This window comes from Gymnoscopelus microlampas (genome assembly GCF_963454915.1).
Source record: "Gymnoscopelus microlampas genome assembly, chromosome: 17".
Classification (NCBI taxonomy): domain Eukaryota; kingdom Metazoa; phylum Chordata; class Actinopteri; order Myctophiformes; family Myctophidae; genus Gymnoscopelus; species Gymnoscopelus microlampas.
In genome coordinates, this window is record NC_139954.1 from 31063051 (window position 1) to 31081757 (window position 18707).

The 18707-nt window shown below is 37.9% G+C and overlaps 1 protein-coding gene across 15 annotated transcripts in view; it reads left to right on the forward strand.

Moving 5' to 3' along the window:
- LOC311064599 (muscleblind-like protein 2a) overlaps positions 1 to 17090 on the forward strand; it is a 28228-nt gene extending 11138 nt beyond the window's left edge. For 3 of the 15 annotated variants that reach the window (XM_084084476.1, XM_084084483.1, XM_084084484.1), the window contains 8 exons: positions 5732 to 5896; positions 6025 to 6240; positions 6377 to 6637; positions 8228 to 8281; positions 8776 to 8941; positions 10939 to 10974; positions 13001 to 13030; positions 13166 to 17090. In XM_084084476.1, coding sequence (XP_083940602.1) covers positions 5732 to 5896; positions 6025 to 6240; positions 6377 to 6637; positions 8228 to 8281; positions 8776 to 8941; positions 10939 to 10974; positions 13001 to 13030; positions 13166 to 13290 — 1053 coding nt within the window. In that variant the 3' untranslated portion in view covers positions 13291 to 17090. Of the gene's footprint in view, positions 1 to 5731; positions 5897 to 6024; positions 6241 to 6376; positions 6638 to 8227; positions 8282 to 8775; positions 8942 to 10938; positions 10975 to 12084; positions 12180 to 13000; positions 13031 to 13165 lie in introns of all 15 variants that reach the window. The other 12 variants (XM_084084486.1, XM_084084477.1, XM_084084487.1 and 9 more) reach the window with 12 other exon arrangements.
- The last annotated feature ends 1617 nt before the right edge of the window (positions 17091 to 18707 follow it).

Here is an 18707-nt window from a genome sequence, read left to right on the forward strand (position 1 = left end):
ACCACACCATGCTGCCTGTTACACTAGGATTTGTCAAATGTATCTGCTGCAAAAATGTTTCCAGGCATTAAAGTTGTATGTAAAGTAAAGAGTGCTGTGAACAAATACAGCAACACAGAGACTAGCACGTTTGACCAATGTCATATTATATCATATGTAATAAGTTGATGGGTACTGTAATTAACAAATAAGGAAAACATTATGGATACAAACAAAAATAAAAGGACATTTGTCCTTTCCGCTTCCTGCTGATGAGGCACATTATTTGCTTATTTTTATGTACATGATTAAGGATTACAATTTAGGCAAAAGGATCATCAGCATTCTGTAATCGAACTGTTGGTCATCTACAGGTATACAGTATGCTCTCTTTTCATCTTGTAACGTAAAAAGCTGGATTATTATTATCATTAATGTGCGGTTATGTAAAAAAAAGCTTGGCGTTGAATTGATCATCTAGAATAGATCAACCTTTGGTTACCCTTTTCCAGATAATGTAAAGAAATGGAGCAGCAGATATGAAATGTCATGAAAGGGTATGTATTGTTCAGGTGTGAGGCAGGCTATACTCAAACCCTAGGTTTAAAGGTTTGCTGTTGGACATTTTTGGATTCCTTCCACTTATGCGTATGCGTATGGTTTCACATTGATTAAAGTAGATTGTGTGCATTCAGATAAATTTCACGAAAAATATTCCATGATCTCCAGTATTCTACTTTATTAATCTAGTTTCCATTTTAATACATGTTTTTTTATTCTGTTTTCCATTTGAATGTGTTTTTGAGAAGTAGAAGAAATTAAGCTCTGGCTATTTTATTTTGCTGGTTAGAGGCCAAATAATGTGAGTCATCCCACACATAAGTAGAAACAATAGAGCTTGCACCACTGCTTCTGTGTATAACACATTAACAAGTGTGTGTGTGTATGAGTAAAGCATCAAATCTACTGGTGGTTTAGATGCAACATCGTGATTCACTTGCAGTGTGCACACATACTGTAGCACACATTTCATGTAAGATGGTATTTTTTTGTGCATGACATCAAAGTCCTCTTTCAGTACTTTTTTGTGATTGAGATGTAGGCTGTGATTATATTGCTAAAGCCCTGGAACAAATGATAACCTTGTTGCTGTATAGCGTAATGTAAAGATAAACATAGCCTGCTCTTCATGGTTACAGTATATGACATTGGGTTGTGTAGGTAGGCTGCTTTTTAGTGTTGCCTTAGTGATTGTCTCTATAGACTACAGCAGATCATATCACTCTCCCTTATTGTTAAAGGTATGCACTGGAATGTATTTGACTGACTTCAGGGCATTTTGACTTAAAGGGCCTATGACATGCTGTCATAGGTCATAGTTTTTAACTTAAAAAGACCACTCCGATAAATCGTGTGTGTGCGTGTGTCATCTGAATCGCAGCTGCAGCACTGCAGCCAGACACAGAAATCAATATTTTTATACTTACAGATATAAATAAACAAATCAGAAGAAACATGGCGGACGGAGATATAATCAGAATTAACCACTTCTGCTAGTTAGTTAGTTTTTTCCAGAACTTTCTTAGTTTCATCATTAAAGGTAAAATAATTGCTTCAGTGGTGCTAGTTACGACAATGCTGGTATAACTAAGACATTCTCTAATTCGCAATTCTGTGTATATGCAAACAAAGGTTACTACTGGAGAACTACTCTTAACGAGCTTTCATATAAAAAAACAAGTACATTTATTGAATTTTAGAGAGAGAGAGATTATAGTGACTAATACACCTGTTGCATGGTGTACTATTATTGTGACAGTCGCATTGATAACGTTACTAGAAGCTTGTTTACACGTCCAGAGATAAAATCTTGTAAAGTAGAATTTTATAAAATAACTCTAGTTTCAGAAACAATTTTAGACTTAATGCACTCTAAAGCTAAACTACGTCTTATTTGTAAACATAGGAGCTGAGTGACCAATGACCATGTGTAGTACCACAGTCATGAGGCATTTTAACGCCCAGTGATCAATCGTATTTTCTTTTTATTCTTCGTAGCGTTCACACGCCCCCCCCCCCCCCCCCCCTGTTTGCTTTCTAAGGAGGAATGTTACCTCAACACAAGTCATCCTTTTAAGCTTGGATTAAGCAGTGGACATCTGCCTCAGTGGCAGCATATCAAATAATTAAAGGGCCTATCATCCTTGTTTGTACAGCCTAAGACATGGCATGACAAAACCCTAGAGCAGTAGTGTAAGAAGACAGATGAGCATTTTGTCTAATTTGGGGGAACAGTGATCTTGTGTTCATAGACCTTCTTAACATTTCTGTTTAAATCTGGCTATTTAATTTGGTGATGAATAGGGATGGACTGGAGCACACATGATAGATCTCGCTCAATGCAGGCTAATTTAAATATGTGCACCCCCTTTGTTTATGAACAAGGCTAAATTGTGTATACTGACCAGCTGTTTTAGCTCCTCTGTAGGCCTACTAAACAGTTATTCTGTGTCCCATTGATGAGGAATAGTGTCTCATTCATATGCAATGTAAATTACACACTACTAGATTTTAAAATCTTTTAGCATACAAAAATGTGTTAAATAAATAAATATAGTTAGTTAAATATAGTGTTCTTGAATAAACTATTAGGCCTATTTGTAAGAGATAGATTGAACATAATTAATATACTTCTGCACTTTCAACCAAACAAGCTTGTTCCAAAATCCTAGAAAATAAATCTTTCTGTATTTGTAACATGTTCACTGAACGCAAATGTTTAAGATATGGTTAGGATATGGTATCTGAATATTTGATGTAATATTGAATATAATCTGCAGGCTGTAGGTGACTGAAACGGTAAGATGATGAGATGGACCTTATGCAATAGCTCATCAAAGTGTCCTTCCTTAATTAATATTAATTGTAGGTTAAATCCACATGGACAGTTATGGAAAATAATTATTGAATCTCCTGGGAGAAAATGCAATTGAGTTGAAATTAGTTCTCCGCTCATTTGATTGAAGGATTTACTATATGAAAATGTAGGACAAAAGAGGCTAATCTCTGATTAGGCTAATTCACTTGCTTGATTGACAGATATGACAGCATTAGGCTAATTATGCTGTCAAGTCCATTAGGATAGGATAGGATATGATATGATAATATCCTGTTATTTATAAGCGCATGTTGCTAGCATATCAGCTCAAGGCTGTTGAATATCAACCAATTCATCAATGAGCCATCTATTTCAAGTGACAGTAAAGGGATGTCTTGGTGAATATACAATGTACAGTATAGATATACTATAATATACACCCTGGTAGAGTTTGTATATGGTAGTATAAACACAAATCAGGATTGGTTCACACTACAGTATGAAGGTCACTACCATGATTTGCTGTTGTTTTATGCCCGTTAAATGCAGTGTTGTTTTGAGGTACTTTTACTTTACTGGAGTATTTCCAATTCTCTATACTTTTACTTGTACTCCACTACAGCTCAGAGGCAAATATTGTACTTTTACTCCACTACAATTATTTGAAAACTTTAGTTACTAGTTACTTGGCAGATATAGCTTATTATATTATAAAACACACATTAACCACTTTAGCCTATTTTATACATAGGCTATTTGAAAATAGCCTATGGACTTTTACTTGTAACAGAGTACTTCCCCATTGCAGTATTGATACTTTTACTTAGCTTTTTCCACCACTGCTTAAATGTCAGAGATCTGTGGTTGGAATCGGCATAGTATTCCCTGGTCGATTAAATCTCACAATATGTGGCGCTGCAATGTGTTTTGAGTTTGTAGATTAGCTGTTTTCAGTGCGGGACAACCGTGCACAACTAAGTGTAACCCAGGCTTCACTCATTCAGTGCCAATGACGTCGCCGACGTCACGTTTTTATAAGCCCAGGGTGCCAATGACGTCGCCGACGCCATGAAAAAAAATATATATATATATGATTCATATGATATGATGATTTAAAGATTTGCTGCTCCATTCACTTCTTGTTTAACATCTTACTGAAAAAGGCTGTATCTCGCTTCCTAAGCACTTTTTTTTTACAATGTATTTTTGGCTCTTGCATTCAGAGCCAAACTGCCAGAAATAAGTCAGGCACTGAATGAGTTAAGTGTGGATTGCTGGAGGATGATAATTGTTGGGGCAGAGTGAAAACATCCAAACAACGAGGGCCCGTTACGTAGGTGGAGGGCTTCATGATAATACAGCTAATGTTTGAAATGAAGAACCTTTTGGAGCAACTAGGCCGATCCGACCAATATGTCATAGTGTTGGGAGGGCTTTGTCAGAGTACCCGTTGTACCCGTCTGGCTGTGTCCCGTTTTATACCCATATATTGAGATCCCTGATGTCATCAGTATATGCCCATATATTGGAATGCCCATATATGGGCTTAGGGTCGCATCTGTGGCTCTGGACAACCAAATTTCATCTGTCAGTCCTTGTCCCTTTTTGGAAATCACTGATGCCATCAGTATATGCCCATATATGGCCATACGCCCTTTTTTGTATGGGCATAAAAGGAACACAGGCAGACAGACAGACAGATACAGAGCTCTCCATATGTGGGCACAAAAGAGACACAGACGGGTACAACGGGTGTTATTTCCATCTTTCCCGACTTGCATTATTCCCAGGTCTAGTATCTAACTAATTTTCATAACGAGAATGCATCCTATGCATAACATCAGTACTAGTATCCTTGGCAAATCAAGTGGCTTGTATGTCATTGTCTCCGCCAGTATGGTGGAGAGTATGTTTTCGTCTCCGTCCGTCCGCGTGTGTGTCCGTCTCAGCAAAGCTAACATTGGTCAAGCTACACGTGACAATATGTTGTCACCAATGCTTTGATTGGCTAGCGAGACGCATGATGAAATAAAAACCTATAAATAGCACCACGCACTTCAAAAAATCATTTCTATTTTTTTAAGTGAGCTTCCATCACTGTGATGACCACTGTTGTTTCTAAATATGAATGGGGTGTGATTCTTTGTCTCCGCCAGGAGAGTTTTACCCTCTGTGTGTGTGTGTCCGTCTCAGCCAAGCTAACATTGGTCAAGTGACACGTGACAATATGTAATATAAATAGGTAAGACAGGATTAATCAGGAACAGTACTGGCGGAGAGCTGTGCTCCGAGGAGCACATTTTCTAGTTAACATTTGGAATTAATGTATTGGAGAACTACTGTCAAGGTTTTATTACAGTGGTTCTCCAAAATGCGGTCCGGGGACTCACAGAGGTCCTTGAGGTGGTTCCCTATTTAACCCTATTCGCACCAAGACACGTTGTCAGTTTGAAGATCGGACAATTTTTTATTAATTTAATTTGGACAATCTTAAACAAATGTTTGCAAAACCTTTCAGATGGAGGTCTGCGGCCAAATACATATCAATTTGTGTGTCCTTGACATGAAAATGTATGCGAAACACTAGTTTAGTAGAACACAAAGTACATCTATGATCTGACGTCTTGAGGTCGCCCCCAACAATCATGAAATAGTACTATACTGAAGCATGTGAATTATGTTTCTGCCACTCAATGACGTCCCCCATTTTTCATTTGTCGTTGTTGCGTTCATAAATATCTCACGGATAATCTCACCACAGTTTTAAAAGAACTACAATATACATTTCCATGGTAGGCTTGAGATTTGAAAAAGACTTGGAACCACTGGCCCTCAACCTTGAGTTTCTGATCTCCCCTTTCTCTCTGAATACAGGGCCGATGCTCAAGAGAAAACTGCAAGTATCTTCATCCGCCTTCGCACTTAAAAACCCAGTTGGAGATAAACGGGCGCAACAATCTCATTCAGCAGAAGACGGCAGCAGCCATGCTGGCACAACAGATGCAGTTCATGATCCCTGGAACAAGCATGCAGCCAGTGGTGAGTTGCTCGTACTCATTAAACCTGCAACTACCACAGACTTCTTCTACTCAACATCAAGTTTTTTTTTTTTAGCCTTTATGATTCAACATGTTTTTAATAATAAACTATAACCTCTCCCCTCATAGCACACGTTTCCTGTATCGCAGGGGCTTGGTAACAACCCTGGTCTCAGCTATGCTCCGTATATTACACACATGAGCCATGGTGGAATGGGCCTCGTTCCCACAGAGATCATGCCCAGCACGTCCGTCATGGTCTCCGGAAGCCCGCCCGTCACAGTCCAGACCTCCTCCTCTTCCTCCTCCCCCACACAGAAGCTGCAGCGCACAGATAAACTAGAGGTATCGCAACAACACGTACATGGGTCCATTCAACATGCAGTACACGCAATATGAAATCTTAGGAAGAGTCGATGCAGCCCCTGAAATTAAACTTAGTTTTTACCTGCGACTTCACTTTAATTCGGTCCCCTCCTAGGTATGCCGTGAGTTTCAGCGGGGAAACTGTGCAAGAGGGGAGACGGACTGCCGCTTCGCTCACCCCAGTGACAGCCCCATGATAGACACCAGTGACAACACAGTCACCGTTTGCATGGACTACATTAAGAGCCGCTGCTCCAGGGAGAAGTGCAAGTATTTCCACCCGCCTGCACACTTACAGGCCAAAATCAAAGCCAGTCAGCAGCAGGTCAACCAGACAGTGGCAGCCCAGGCCGCACAGGCAGCTGCTGTAGCCATGGTAAGACAGATGCTTTTAAGCCTACATTTTCCAGCGAAAAACGCATTGTGTTTTTCACTCGAAAATCTATTAATTTTGGCGAGTGACACCGTCATGTGACAAAGTATTTACGTGCTCTCCTGACTTCTAGAGCATATTAGGCTATGACTTGAAAAAACTACTTGTAGCCTAAGTCAACATGAACCAAAAACATCATGGAATGTGGAGCACTGCTTTTTATTTGATATATAATATAGAGGAAAAAAGGTTGTTGTTGTGGCATGGCCTGTTGATAATAAACTGTCACGTAAAAGCTTTATGGGCTCATTTATAACCGTAAATTGTGGCAGTGACATTTTTTTTTATGTGATCTGTCATTGAACATACACCAGGCATTTAATACAGTAGAATGGCTGGTTAAGCAGTTTCACTGATGCTAATGAAAACTTTTGGTAATGGCTAGCCATCTTCCACTATGACAAGTGCCTGCCTGGTAAAGTGCAATAACTCCAAATGCCATGGTATTAATCAATGACATTGTCCAAGTTAAGTATCTAGAAGTTTACTGACCTTCTTGCTCTTCTTACTTTGCGAACTTGTTGAGTGAAACGATCAACGTATTTTGTTACTGTAGTTGGTACTAATCTGAAAGGGCTTCTTATAGGCCTAGCAGCTGTCATTTTTAGATATTGGGGCTTATTTTTGTTCCTCGTTGATTATTATGGATGCCGTTGACAGACTGCCCTTGTAGACCCACTACTTGACATTGTCTTTTGTGTATTCCATTTTAAGTGGTTAGTATTCCATTACATTTTCTGTCTTTTATTTTATGCATGCCACTTGGTGCTTGTTTAGAAGCTCTAGAAGTTATTCTGATATAAAACTGTATAAAGGTGATAATTATTTTTACAGAAACCTAAAGAAAATAATAGTGTAACAAATCAACCAAAGGTCATACCTTGGATATTATATCATATTTAATAGTAAACAGAGCTCCACATTCTGTGCTTTTTCATATAAGAGTAATATTATTCTTGTGTGACATTGTGTTTGGCTACCTCTTGGATAAAACTAAGTAATCTTGTTCATGAAATAATATCAAATGAAACTTGACATTGTATCCTCTTCCTTAAAGCAGTAATGTTGTGGTTGTATGCTTTACCTAATTATATTTTGTGTAGACTAGATTATCATTCTTAGTGTGATAGCTGCAGTATTTCTATTATGATTAACAATCACTGATTAACAAATTATTTAAGTGATCTAAACGATCTGAAAATAACTATGGCACTGTAGAGTATTTCTAAATCTTATTAATTGATGCTTTTGATTAATAGTATATGCTGACATACTAATTGAGAAGTTACACACTGTAGTTAGCCTAGCTGTGTGTCCTTGAATCAGTTATTTTGGTTACTGCGCATGTGTATTGTTTTTGTATGTGGTATACTACATTCAGATTATTTTGTTTTTTGTTTTTTTCCTTCTCACCTATCCACAATGCAATGCTGTTCCCCCATGACGCACCTCTGCTTGCTGTTACCTGTATGTTAATACGCTTGAATCCCATTGGCCCACTGCCATCATGTGCTCGCTGCCTGCTATTAAAAGACTCAGTCGACTGCCAAAGCAATGAAGCGACCCCTCGAGGCGACTGTAGACCTGGTACTTTGACCTTTTGCTTTGCATGTAGCTATTAATTATACTGTAATAACACAAGAGTTTTTGATTTTTGTCATTTTGTTGTACAACCACTTAAATACTCATGTATTGTTATTAGTGTATATTCTTTTTTAATCTCCATCAGTTTATTTAATTAATTTGAAGGATGTTTTTAGATGTGCTTGGTTGAAGCATTATTGCCATTCACATTGTTTTATCATAAATGCTTGCTTGATTTTTGTCATCCTGTGGTAGTAGTAACCTTTTATAGTGGTGTCTAGGCTGTTGTTGTTTTTTAAGAATACTATACAGTATTTAGAGTATGCGCCTCTTCATTTAAACTTTGAGGTACGACCGCATTGCTCGCCGAAAGTAAAAGAGTTTCGGTGAGCGATGCTGTTGTATGATGAAGTACTGTATAAACTAGGCTTTTAGCCAGACAAAACGGCTATTGTGAGGGAGGTTGACTGTGTTATATCTCCTCTTGTCACTTGCAGGCCTTTCCCCATAGTGTCATGCAGTCAATGCAGTCAATGCAGCCCCTACCAAAGAGACAAGCATTTGAGAAGAGCAACGGTGCCTGCTCTCTCTTCAACCCCAGCTTTTTGCACTACCAGCAGGCTTTGGCCAATGCACAGTTCCATCAACCCTCATTCTTTCCAGGTAGGTCCAAAAACATACATACATACAAACCTATCATCTGATGTCCTTCATCATTTACTGTACATGGTCTGTTTCTGTCTTCTTCTGCATGAGTCAATAATCCTTAAAATATCTATACGTTTATGTAAATCATGCTCTGGATTATTTATTGTCTCCGCCAGGCCGAAAGGCATGGCGAGAGATCATGTTTTTCCCCCTGTCCGTCCGTCCGTCCATCCGTCCGTGTGTGTGTCATTCTGTCTGTGTACAGCTAATCTCCGGCACCGTTGGCTTGCTCGCCATGACACTGTGCACACACACTCCCTGGATGCCACCCACAGCAGAACCTCTGCCCCCACTGATTTGAACATTTTCAAATCAGCCTCATGGTGGCGCTATAACAGGCCGATTCGTGTTTTGACCTATAACTGCACCGATCTGTGTAAAACTTTGTAAGCGCAAGGAAAAACCTTTGCCCTGCATTTTTCACATCTGCCTTTTATAGCACCACCAGGAGGCCGACATATGTAAAAAAAAAAAAAAGATTATATTACTCCTTCTGATTTTATCCAAATTTCACGCAAATCGGTACAGATGATCTCTATAGTCATGTGATCAAGACGGGTGTGTTTGATTTTTCATATTCCATCCTGATTGGCTAAGATTGACATCTAAAGTTTGCAGTAGTGGCTTGTTTTGAACAAAATTCCGCAAATCATGAACGCAGCGCCTGATTGCGGTAAAACTTAGCACACACATTCACACCATGTTGAGGAGCAAATGCCACGCTTTTAACATTGGCCTGTTATAGCGCCACCAGCAGGTCTAATGATCATGAATGATGCAGTGTCCGATTGCCGTGCAAGGCCTAAGAAGAAATGGCACCCTTTTCACATTGGCCTATTATAGCGCCACCAGGAGGCCACAATAACCTACCTGACCTGGCGGAGGCCTGTGCTCCGAGGAGCACTTTTTCTAGTTTAATCTGTATCCTGTCTGAGGTCTCTGTCCTGATTGGATAACATTAGTATCCTGAGCTTTAGAACGTTCATGCCATATTAGGCCATCAACTTCCCTGATTGGCCAAGCTTTACGTGATGTCATATTATATAATATATATAACGATATATATAAAATACCTCAGAATTGCAACAGGCCAATTCTTGTTTTTACCTATAACTGCACCGATCTGTGTAAAACTTTGTATGTGCACCCCCTAGAGGACAAGGACAAACCTTTGCCCTGCATTTTTCACATCGGCCTTTTATAGCGCCACCAGGAGGCCGACTTATGTAAAACAATTATTTTGATATTACTCCTTCAGATTGTATCAAAACTTTATCGAGATGGAACTGTTTTATTTTTCATATTCCATCCTGATTGGCTAAGATTGACATCTAAAGTTTGCAGGAGCTTTGTGCTTACTAAGCGTAATAAATGTAATTGGCCCATTATTAAGACCTTGATCCCTGGGTATTAGTGCCTAAATAGAGGCCCAGTATGTTGGAGGACATCTGCTTGGTTCCAGACCAAGTTGAGTAAATCACTTGTGTGTTGTACATTGTTTGGAGTCCTGAATTCTAGTTTGTAGTTAAACATGAAACTTAAAACTTAACATCTAAACTATGAACTCTGCTTTTTTTGTGACATTTTTTAATCAATCGGAGCAGAAAGTATATGAACAGACAGGAACAGTGTGCAGCCTTTACTCATTTATTTGGTGCTTTGTCTTGCTGCCTTGCACTTCTTTGCTTCACAGTTACATTATTAGTTTGTTCTGCATGCTTATTCCTTTGGGAGAAAACTAATAAAAGAATGCCTCACCACTCTCTTACAATATAGGACTTTTTTGTGTATGGCTCACTAAACTAAATAACTTACTAATGAAGTTTATTTAAATAAATTTGTTTTCTATAGAGGGGCGCACGTCTGCTTTTATGTGGGGGATATGTGTAAATCATGCTTCGAAGTAGTCTCAACCTAACCTGTGTTCCACTTTCCATTACATAATCACACAGGGTCAGTGTTGTGCATGAGTCCCGCTACCAGCGTTGGTAGGTCCCTTGCTTATTTTTTTTGTAATGTCTTGTAATGAATGGAGTCCATGGGTGGAATGTTCGTTCTGTTGACTTTAAAGACATGCTTGTTATTTTAATATGGCATGGATAAACACGACTCCTAATCAAGAGGAACTAAGCAATACACATAGGGGCACACATTTCAGAATCGCCTGAAAGAAATGTATTTATTATATGTTTTTTTGAGTGTGTGCGTAAACTGTTACTGGCGGTATATTTGTGCTCCTTAGCATCATTGAACCCCTTCTGATTTCTATTCATGATTTGTGATTATGTTATGCTTTATTATTGTTTGTTTGTTATAGTGGGAGTCATTCCCCACACACTGGAAGCGTGTGTTGCAATCTGAAAATGTGTTGCGAATATTTCACATCAAACTATTAAATTGGTGATGCCTCATTCATACAGGTTGATGCTTTTATTCGCTTATTCGTTCAAATCAAACTTCAAAACAAAATGTTGTCGCTATATTGCCGTGTAATATTCACATTCTGTATGGATGTACTCATGACACAAACGGCAGTTTAAATTGATGCAAATGAGTCACACGAAATAAACGCTCCCGGTGTGTAAGGACATTTAATCTCTACCCAGATACTCAAAGCACAATACACCTATTCAAGCGTTTATGGTGAACATCATTTGTAGCTCTTCACAATGGTTTTAGGGAGTTTGCTCAGCAGCCCAGAAAACCTACTCAGCACTTTCTTATGCTTTGCTAATACTTACCTGCAAAGTAAAATGCTTTTCAAAAAGGCGTTGGATAGTATGTCTCTTTCACATGCGAATCAATGCTTTGATAGGTTTAGCTTCATTATATGCCATCTTCCTCTTGGGATTTTAAAATATGGACACATTTCCTAGGCTGCTTCTGTTATTAGCCTTCCTCTATTATGCCCCCCTCCCCCCTGCTGTCTTGCTTTGCTGTGTGATTGCATGCCATCTGCTGGTCTAACCCAATGATGGCTTGCTGCTAATGTCATTCTGTATTCACCCGGCAAGAGAGAGACAGGGAAAACGTTGCTATGGTTACCATAATGCTCCACCTACCTTCTCATTGCTTTCATGGTTCCCTTCCTGAAAAAGTCCCCATGATGTACAGTGCTACGCCTGCTACTGTCTCTGCAGCATCTACTCCTGCCACAAGTGTTTCCTACGCAGCAACAGCACCAGCCAATCAGGTTTGCTCCTTTTTTAAAGCTTCCTTTCATAAATCCTGGATCTCTAAATAAGTGCATATTATTATTGTTATTAGTAGTAGTAGTATTAAATAGGATTAGTGCATTGTCATCTTAGCACTAACATACTCACATTGTCTATCACAGATTACTCTAGAGACCTGTTGTTAAGCTGTATTTATTAAGTTTGCTCTTTTGCTCTAGCACTTATTTAGAGATCTCTCATCTGCATATAGTAGTTGTGTCGTGTTGCATAAGTTTCTTTTTTGCATGTTTTGCTTTCTTCTGTGTTAGACTTTTTTTTTTTTTATCAACATACAGTTAGAAATGACCTGTTTAGATATGAGAGAATAGAGATGCCAAACAATTCAGACAAGAGTTCACCTGTCTTAACTACTCTACCCTGATCACAGTTTAATGTGCATCGTCATAATAGATGTTATTCTGAGACTGTGTGTGTGTGTGTGTGTGTGTACACACATACATTTGCATGTTTAATTACGTAAACTGCTCAGCTGTGAGTGAGAGGATGGTTTGCGGATGGATTTTGGACTTCTACTTAACCTCCGCTGCCCAGACCAAGTCATTGAATGGTAGTGATAGGTGAAGTGGGTGTTTGTGTCAGTTAGTTTATTCTAAAAACGAAACAAAAAAAATTAACCTTTACTTTCTAATCCCAAGGCATGTACTGTTGTGCACATTTGGTGGTATTCAAATATATTGATGATAATACCTCCTTTCTTCCACATCACACTGGACTGTGATTTGCTGATCTTTTAGCTCTTCAGTGCTGTATGTTTAATTTAATTCTGCACATTTTTCAGCCATTATTTCCACGATGATTCCAAATCCATGTAAGCAACTAATTAATACTTTCTCCTTGTATTAATAAAAACAAGACACATGGACCCGGGCCTGTTTAAATGTATGCTCCTGGTGAGTGCAAATAGTGAGTGACATGTTTGTTTGTTTTTTCACCTCTGAAACAGATCATCCTCAAGTAACCACCCGAAATGGACGCGAGTGCCAAGTTGCTGCCATTAAAGGCGCTAAACAGCCCTCCTGTAAATACCACATTAACTCAATACACAGTCTACATCAAGCTGCATGCTGACTGGAAGATTACCAATGTAAACATAACCTTGAGCTCTGGTAACACATTGCATAGCAGGAGTGCTAGGATTATACTCTGTTAGATATACTGTATAGTATGTCACAGGATTATTATACCGCACACACATAATTTGAGATAGTGAAGAGTTTAATCACAGAGATAGTGAAGAGTTTAATCAATTATATTTAACGAGCACTTATTTCCTCCTTTTTAACATTTCTTGTAAACTCACAGAACATGTATGTCTCACAGTAATGATTGTTTATCTGGTGCCAGATGGATGTTTTTTCTCTTAAATGATCTATAGAAAAAGCACTAATGTTTTAACCCTGCATTGTAAAGGTCACATTTGGCATCTCGGTCAGTCTCACAGAGGTTCATTAAAAATGCCACCTAAATGGGCCTGCTTTTTGTTCGACCTCTTGGTGTCCTCATATAGTAGAACAGGATCAGTGCTCCATCTCCTGGTGTGCCTTTGCCTTGCATATGTGTTAGTTACATACTGTAACCCCAGTTTCTATGAGTATAGTATGCGCCTTCTAAGAGCTATTGTGCATGTGGGGTTAACCGAGTACCCAGCAAACATTTCAGCGTTGATCAAACGTCTACTCAATGTTGGTCCATGTGTTGGAGGCAATGGGGATTACTTCATGTGCTGGTGCACAAGAAAAAATATTTCTTAAATGGAATGCGAGGAAATTTATGCTATAAAAAATATTAACCTCTATATTGGCCATATTATGATAGCATATTGCGTTTAGAATTATAACACTTATCAGTAACACAATGCCGTAAGCACTACCTTTCACACTCATGTTACAATTGTATATTGTTATATTAAACACTATTGTTTATTACCATTCCCCGTTTTCATGTCTGCAAATGGTCGAAATAACATCACATTGTGATTTTAGGTGTATTAGACTTGGCCTCGACGAAGGTTGAAGAAATGTTTGCTGGGTAGTTATAGATCTTAAAAAGCGAAGTTTATACAAAATAGAAAAGCAGTTTGAATGAGACATTGCTGCTGAATAGTTGTTGTTGTTTTTTTCCTGTGTTTAAAGCAGTAAATCAACTGTGATTCTGAAAGTTTTATTCTTGAGAATTGTATAGTGTGACACCGTCTCATTGGCCTGAGTTTTGGTTGGATTGTTGCATTCTCAAGAAATTCACACTTAAAGTATGGTGTTCGCCCCACTATTTGATGTCATGGGGACTGAAATAGACATAGCTTGTGAGCTATGAATCTTAAATCAAATCAGTTTTTAATCCTGAGTTATTTGAATGTTAGAAGTGCCTAAAGAATCATACAGTGACAACTAAACATCAGGCTTTCAAAAACAGTGACAAATTACTAAACTATTGACAGTACAATTCCTCTTACTTTCAGAGTCTACTCCAATCTAAAGAAATTGTTAGGTTCTGTGATACTAATTTGGTGCATTGGTACTTTCTGTAGTATAGATTTTGTCTTTCAGCAGATTGTCATTGATTATCATTATTCTTTGAACTGTATCAATGACTTGTCATTCAACAGAATTGTATTTTGTTTGACCTAAAGTTGAGCGACCCTAGTTTCCAGCTAAGGAGAAGATATGAATATGTTCAGAGGAGGAATGTTTGTCTATTCATGAGTCTCAATATGTATAATGCACATTATCTACAGTACACTTTGTCACAAACTTGTCGAGTAGAATGATAGACAAATAGATTTATTGGTGATGTTTAGGTGTGGTATGATGCTTTTATCACATTATGCAATTTAAAGTACTTCATTATGTCATACTGTTGCCGCACTTCAGTGCTGTTTGAAACTAGCACCAGACAGAGTGGACCTTTTGGCTGGTAAGATGTAAATGAAGCAAAATGGAAAAAAATACTTTTCATTTAGATGTGTATTGGTTTTTTCAGTCATCTTTTGTATATTTCATTATCAATATTTTATTTTGCATTTGTGCAAATGGTTTAACTTTCCTTTTAATTTTACATTATTTTCCCTTCCTTAATATCTTTCGTGTGTCCGAAATCAGTTTGCATACAAACAAGGAAAAAGTTATGCGTATAGACAGACAATCCACGTAGAGACTTTGGTTATTCTCAACCACATTCTTTATTAGTACAATATGTTTTCATTGCAAAACTTTTTACACATTGTTGGATGGACTATACGGAATATACTTACAATAGTTTATTAGTTTAGCATTAGTTATAGAACACATTTTATAATGTATTCTGATATTTTAAAAATGAATGTAATTTATTAAGCTGACCTTAGATCTGCTGGAGGTTCCTCAAAGGGCCGTGTCCTGTTACATTAGCCTATGAAAAGCTGCCTGTGTTCAGGGATTGACTGTTGGAGCCATGTCGAGCTTAAACATCTCATCCCTGTCACCGCTTTGCCACCTGTGCAGGACGATACCTAAGCATGAGCAAGGCCGTACAGTTTCCTTTGTTATGTATAAAAGTGTATTGGATAGGTCACATTTTACAAAAAAGAGAAAAAAAAGAAAAAATGCTTTCTTTATAGTGTGGTATATCATAATAACTGCATTGAGTTGTTGCTGTGGCAACCTGAAGTTACAGTGATGAAAAATGTATTTTTGTAGGTGATGAAACTCTTGTTTTCTTTTTCTGCAACATAACCCATTACATTGTATTGCCAGAATATTTTTGTTATATGGCAACAATAGCCTTCTGGTATTTGAAAGCATATTTTTGGAGCGTCATGCTCCTGTAACACAGCATACCCGTTTTTTTCATTTAATACATGTTTTAATGGCATGCTAACATCTCACAGTAAAAATAAGTCCCCAATAGAAGAATCTGATCGCTGACAGAAATACCAAGGACTCGGATAAAGCGTTGTGTTTAATGGTTCCATAGATGTTTAGAATTGCACTTTGTCCCCAGAATTTAATTCATTTTCAAAATGTAGCTTTCTTACATGTGTGACATTAGACCTAATTTCAATTGCAAACTAAAAGGCATATTTCACAATGTAAATACCAGTATTGTAAGCTGGAAACTTAATTTCATTTTTTGACAAATGCTTGAATGTCATGTAAGATTCATCTGCACATGCGTCATTTGATATTTTAGTTCACCCACTCAAAAGAGATGTGGACAGTCAGAATGTTTGCTCTTACTGACCCAATGGAAACATAATTCTAAGCACTTTCTGAGCAGTTGGTAAACTGAGCAGACAAGTTCTTTTGTGAACTTTGCCTTATCTCTGGCCTATTGTTCTTAAGTTTGTGTGTGTCTGTTAATTCTTAAGAAATTTATATAGTATGTTAGATATTTAGTTTTCAGTAAAAGAAATATTCTCTGAAATTCTCACTAAGTTTCCATTTTGAGGCCACAGATTGTAAAACAAACTCTCTTAGATAACAATGCTTGATGATGAATGGACTGGTTAGCATGCCATTATAAATGGCTATGCTAAAGGTTCTGCAGAACTCTTTTGAAAGCCTGATTTATACTTTGTCATTGCTGAAAATAGAAGATCTAAAAACCGCTACAATGATGTGTTGTGAGCTTGTAGATCGGTATTTCCAGCGCACAACAGCTTCATACGACAGTATAAATTAGGCAAAAGCTGCTGTGCCAGTGCCGCTTGGTTCCATCTGTAATGCCATAGACGAGGCCTGAGTATAAATTTGATTCATTTTAAATGTTTGTGATTTTTAAATATTTTATTTGTGTATAATTGTGTTATTTTTATGTGAATAGTTTTGTTCCAGTAAATCCAAAATTGTGTAAAAGCTAATGTTAAAGAAAATAAAGTTGAGTAAATCCATTCTTTGTATCCTGTGTTTGTGTATTGTACACTTGTTGTTGGGGTAATTATTATTTTATATAATATATATATATATATATATATATATATATATATATATATATATATATATATATATATATATATATATATATATATATATATATATATATATATATATATATATATATATATATATATATATATATATATATATATATATATATATATATATATATATATATATATATATATAAATATATATATATATATATATATATATATATATATATAAATATATATATTTCCTGTATATTCTGTAAAGCAAAGACTATGACCAAAATGTATTTACAGAAAAGTATTTTTCTAGCTGGACATATTACCACATCTTATTTCAGCACAATGTAAGAATATACATTTTAGGTCTAGGCCTACATGGAACAGGTGTGCATATTTTAGACATTGTTTTAGTTTCCCCCTACAAATCCCGTCGATTTAGGTTGGAGCGTGTCAGATATGAGTAATAGCTTCACATTAGGCGTTTTTGATGCACTGTTAGACATCAGTCAATGATGTAACAGGTCCCCTGTTTCAAGTTTATAATGTTAAGCAGCTTTTATACAGACTACTCTCTCCCATTTAAACTCGCTGCAGCAGCGTTACCATAGCAACAGCATCCGGTGCACTTGCCTCCTCTTGGATACACACATCCTCGAGCCGCCGCTGTGATTGGACGAGCGCTCCCTGGATGTCACCGGGGTAACCGAATGATGGGCATTTTAACCACATGAACGGAAATCTAAGGTAGTGAATTTGACTGGATCTCTCCGTGTGGCATTCAAACGGTCATCACCAGGGTTGCCATGTCCGCTTATTATAAGCAACTTTGGGCTTGTTTTTTCTGTAAAGTTGCTTGAAAATATTGGTGGTTGCGGTTTTCTGGGCTTGTTTCTAAAGTGCACTCATTTTACTGCGGTCACGCTGGCCGCTCTTCAGAGAGAGTCGGTCGCACCAGCCGTGCTTCAAAAATGATTGCGCAGCTACGTGGCTTTTTACGGTTAGGCGAACTGATGGTGCGTTTGGGCTTGCTGTGTGGTGTTTTTTAAATCAGTGGTTCTCAAACATTTTCATGTCAAGGACCACCGGAGTCATGTATTTGTCCAGACCGGATCCCCCCCTCACCCCCATCTAAAAATACTTTGTGCCAGGGCCCAGGGACCCCCGTATCAGATTTGTGTTATTTCCAAAATATTCCAAAATTCCCCAAAACATGTTTTAAAACGGCTCATCTACAAGTGTGAGCTTTGATCGGCTATTTTCAAATAGCCGTAAGTCGCTTCTTTTGGGCTTGTTTTCATAGACCTGGTTGCGTATTTCACTCGCACAATATGGCAACACTGATCATCGCAGAGGTTTAGGGGGGAGCCGATGTCGCCCATTGGACAGTCGGCACATCTTTCTAGCCGAGGGAGGTTCTATATCGGTTTTGTTGGTACGGCAGCCAGCGTTGCCATGTCTGCTCATTATAAGTGACTTTGGGCTTCTTTTTATGTAAAGTTGCTTATAAATATTGGTGGTTGCGTTTTTTTGGACTCGTTTCTAAAGTGTAGTTGCTTATTTGGGTCTTGTTTCTATCCTA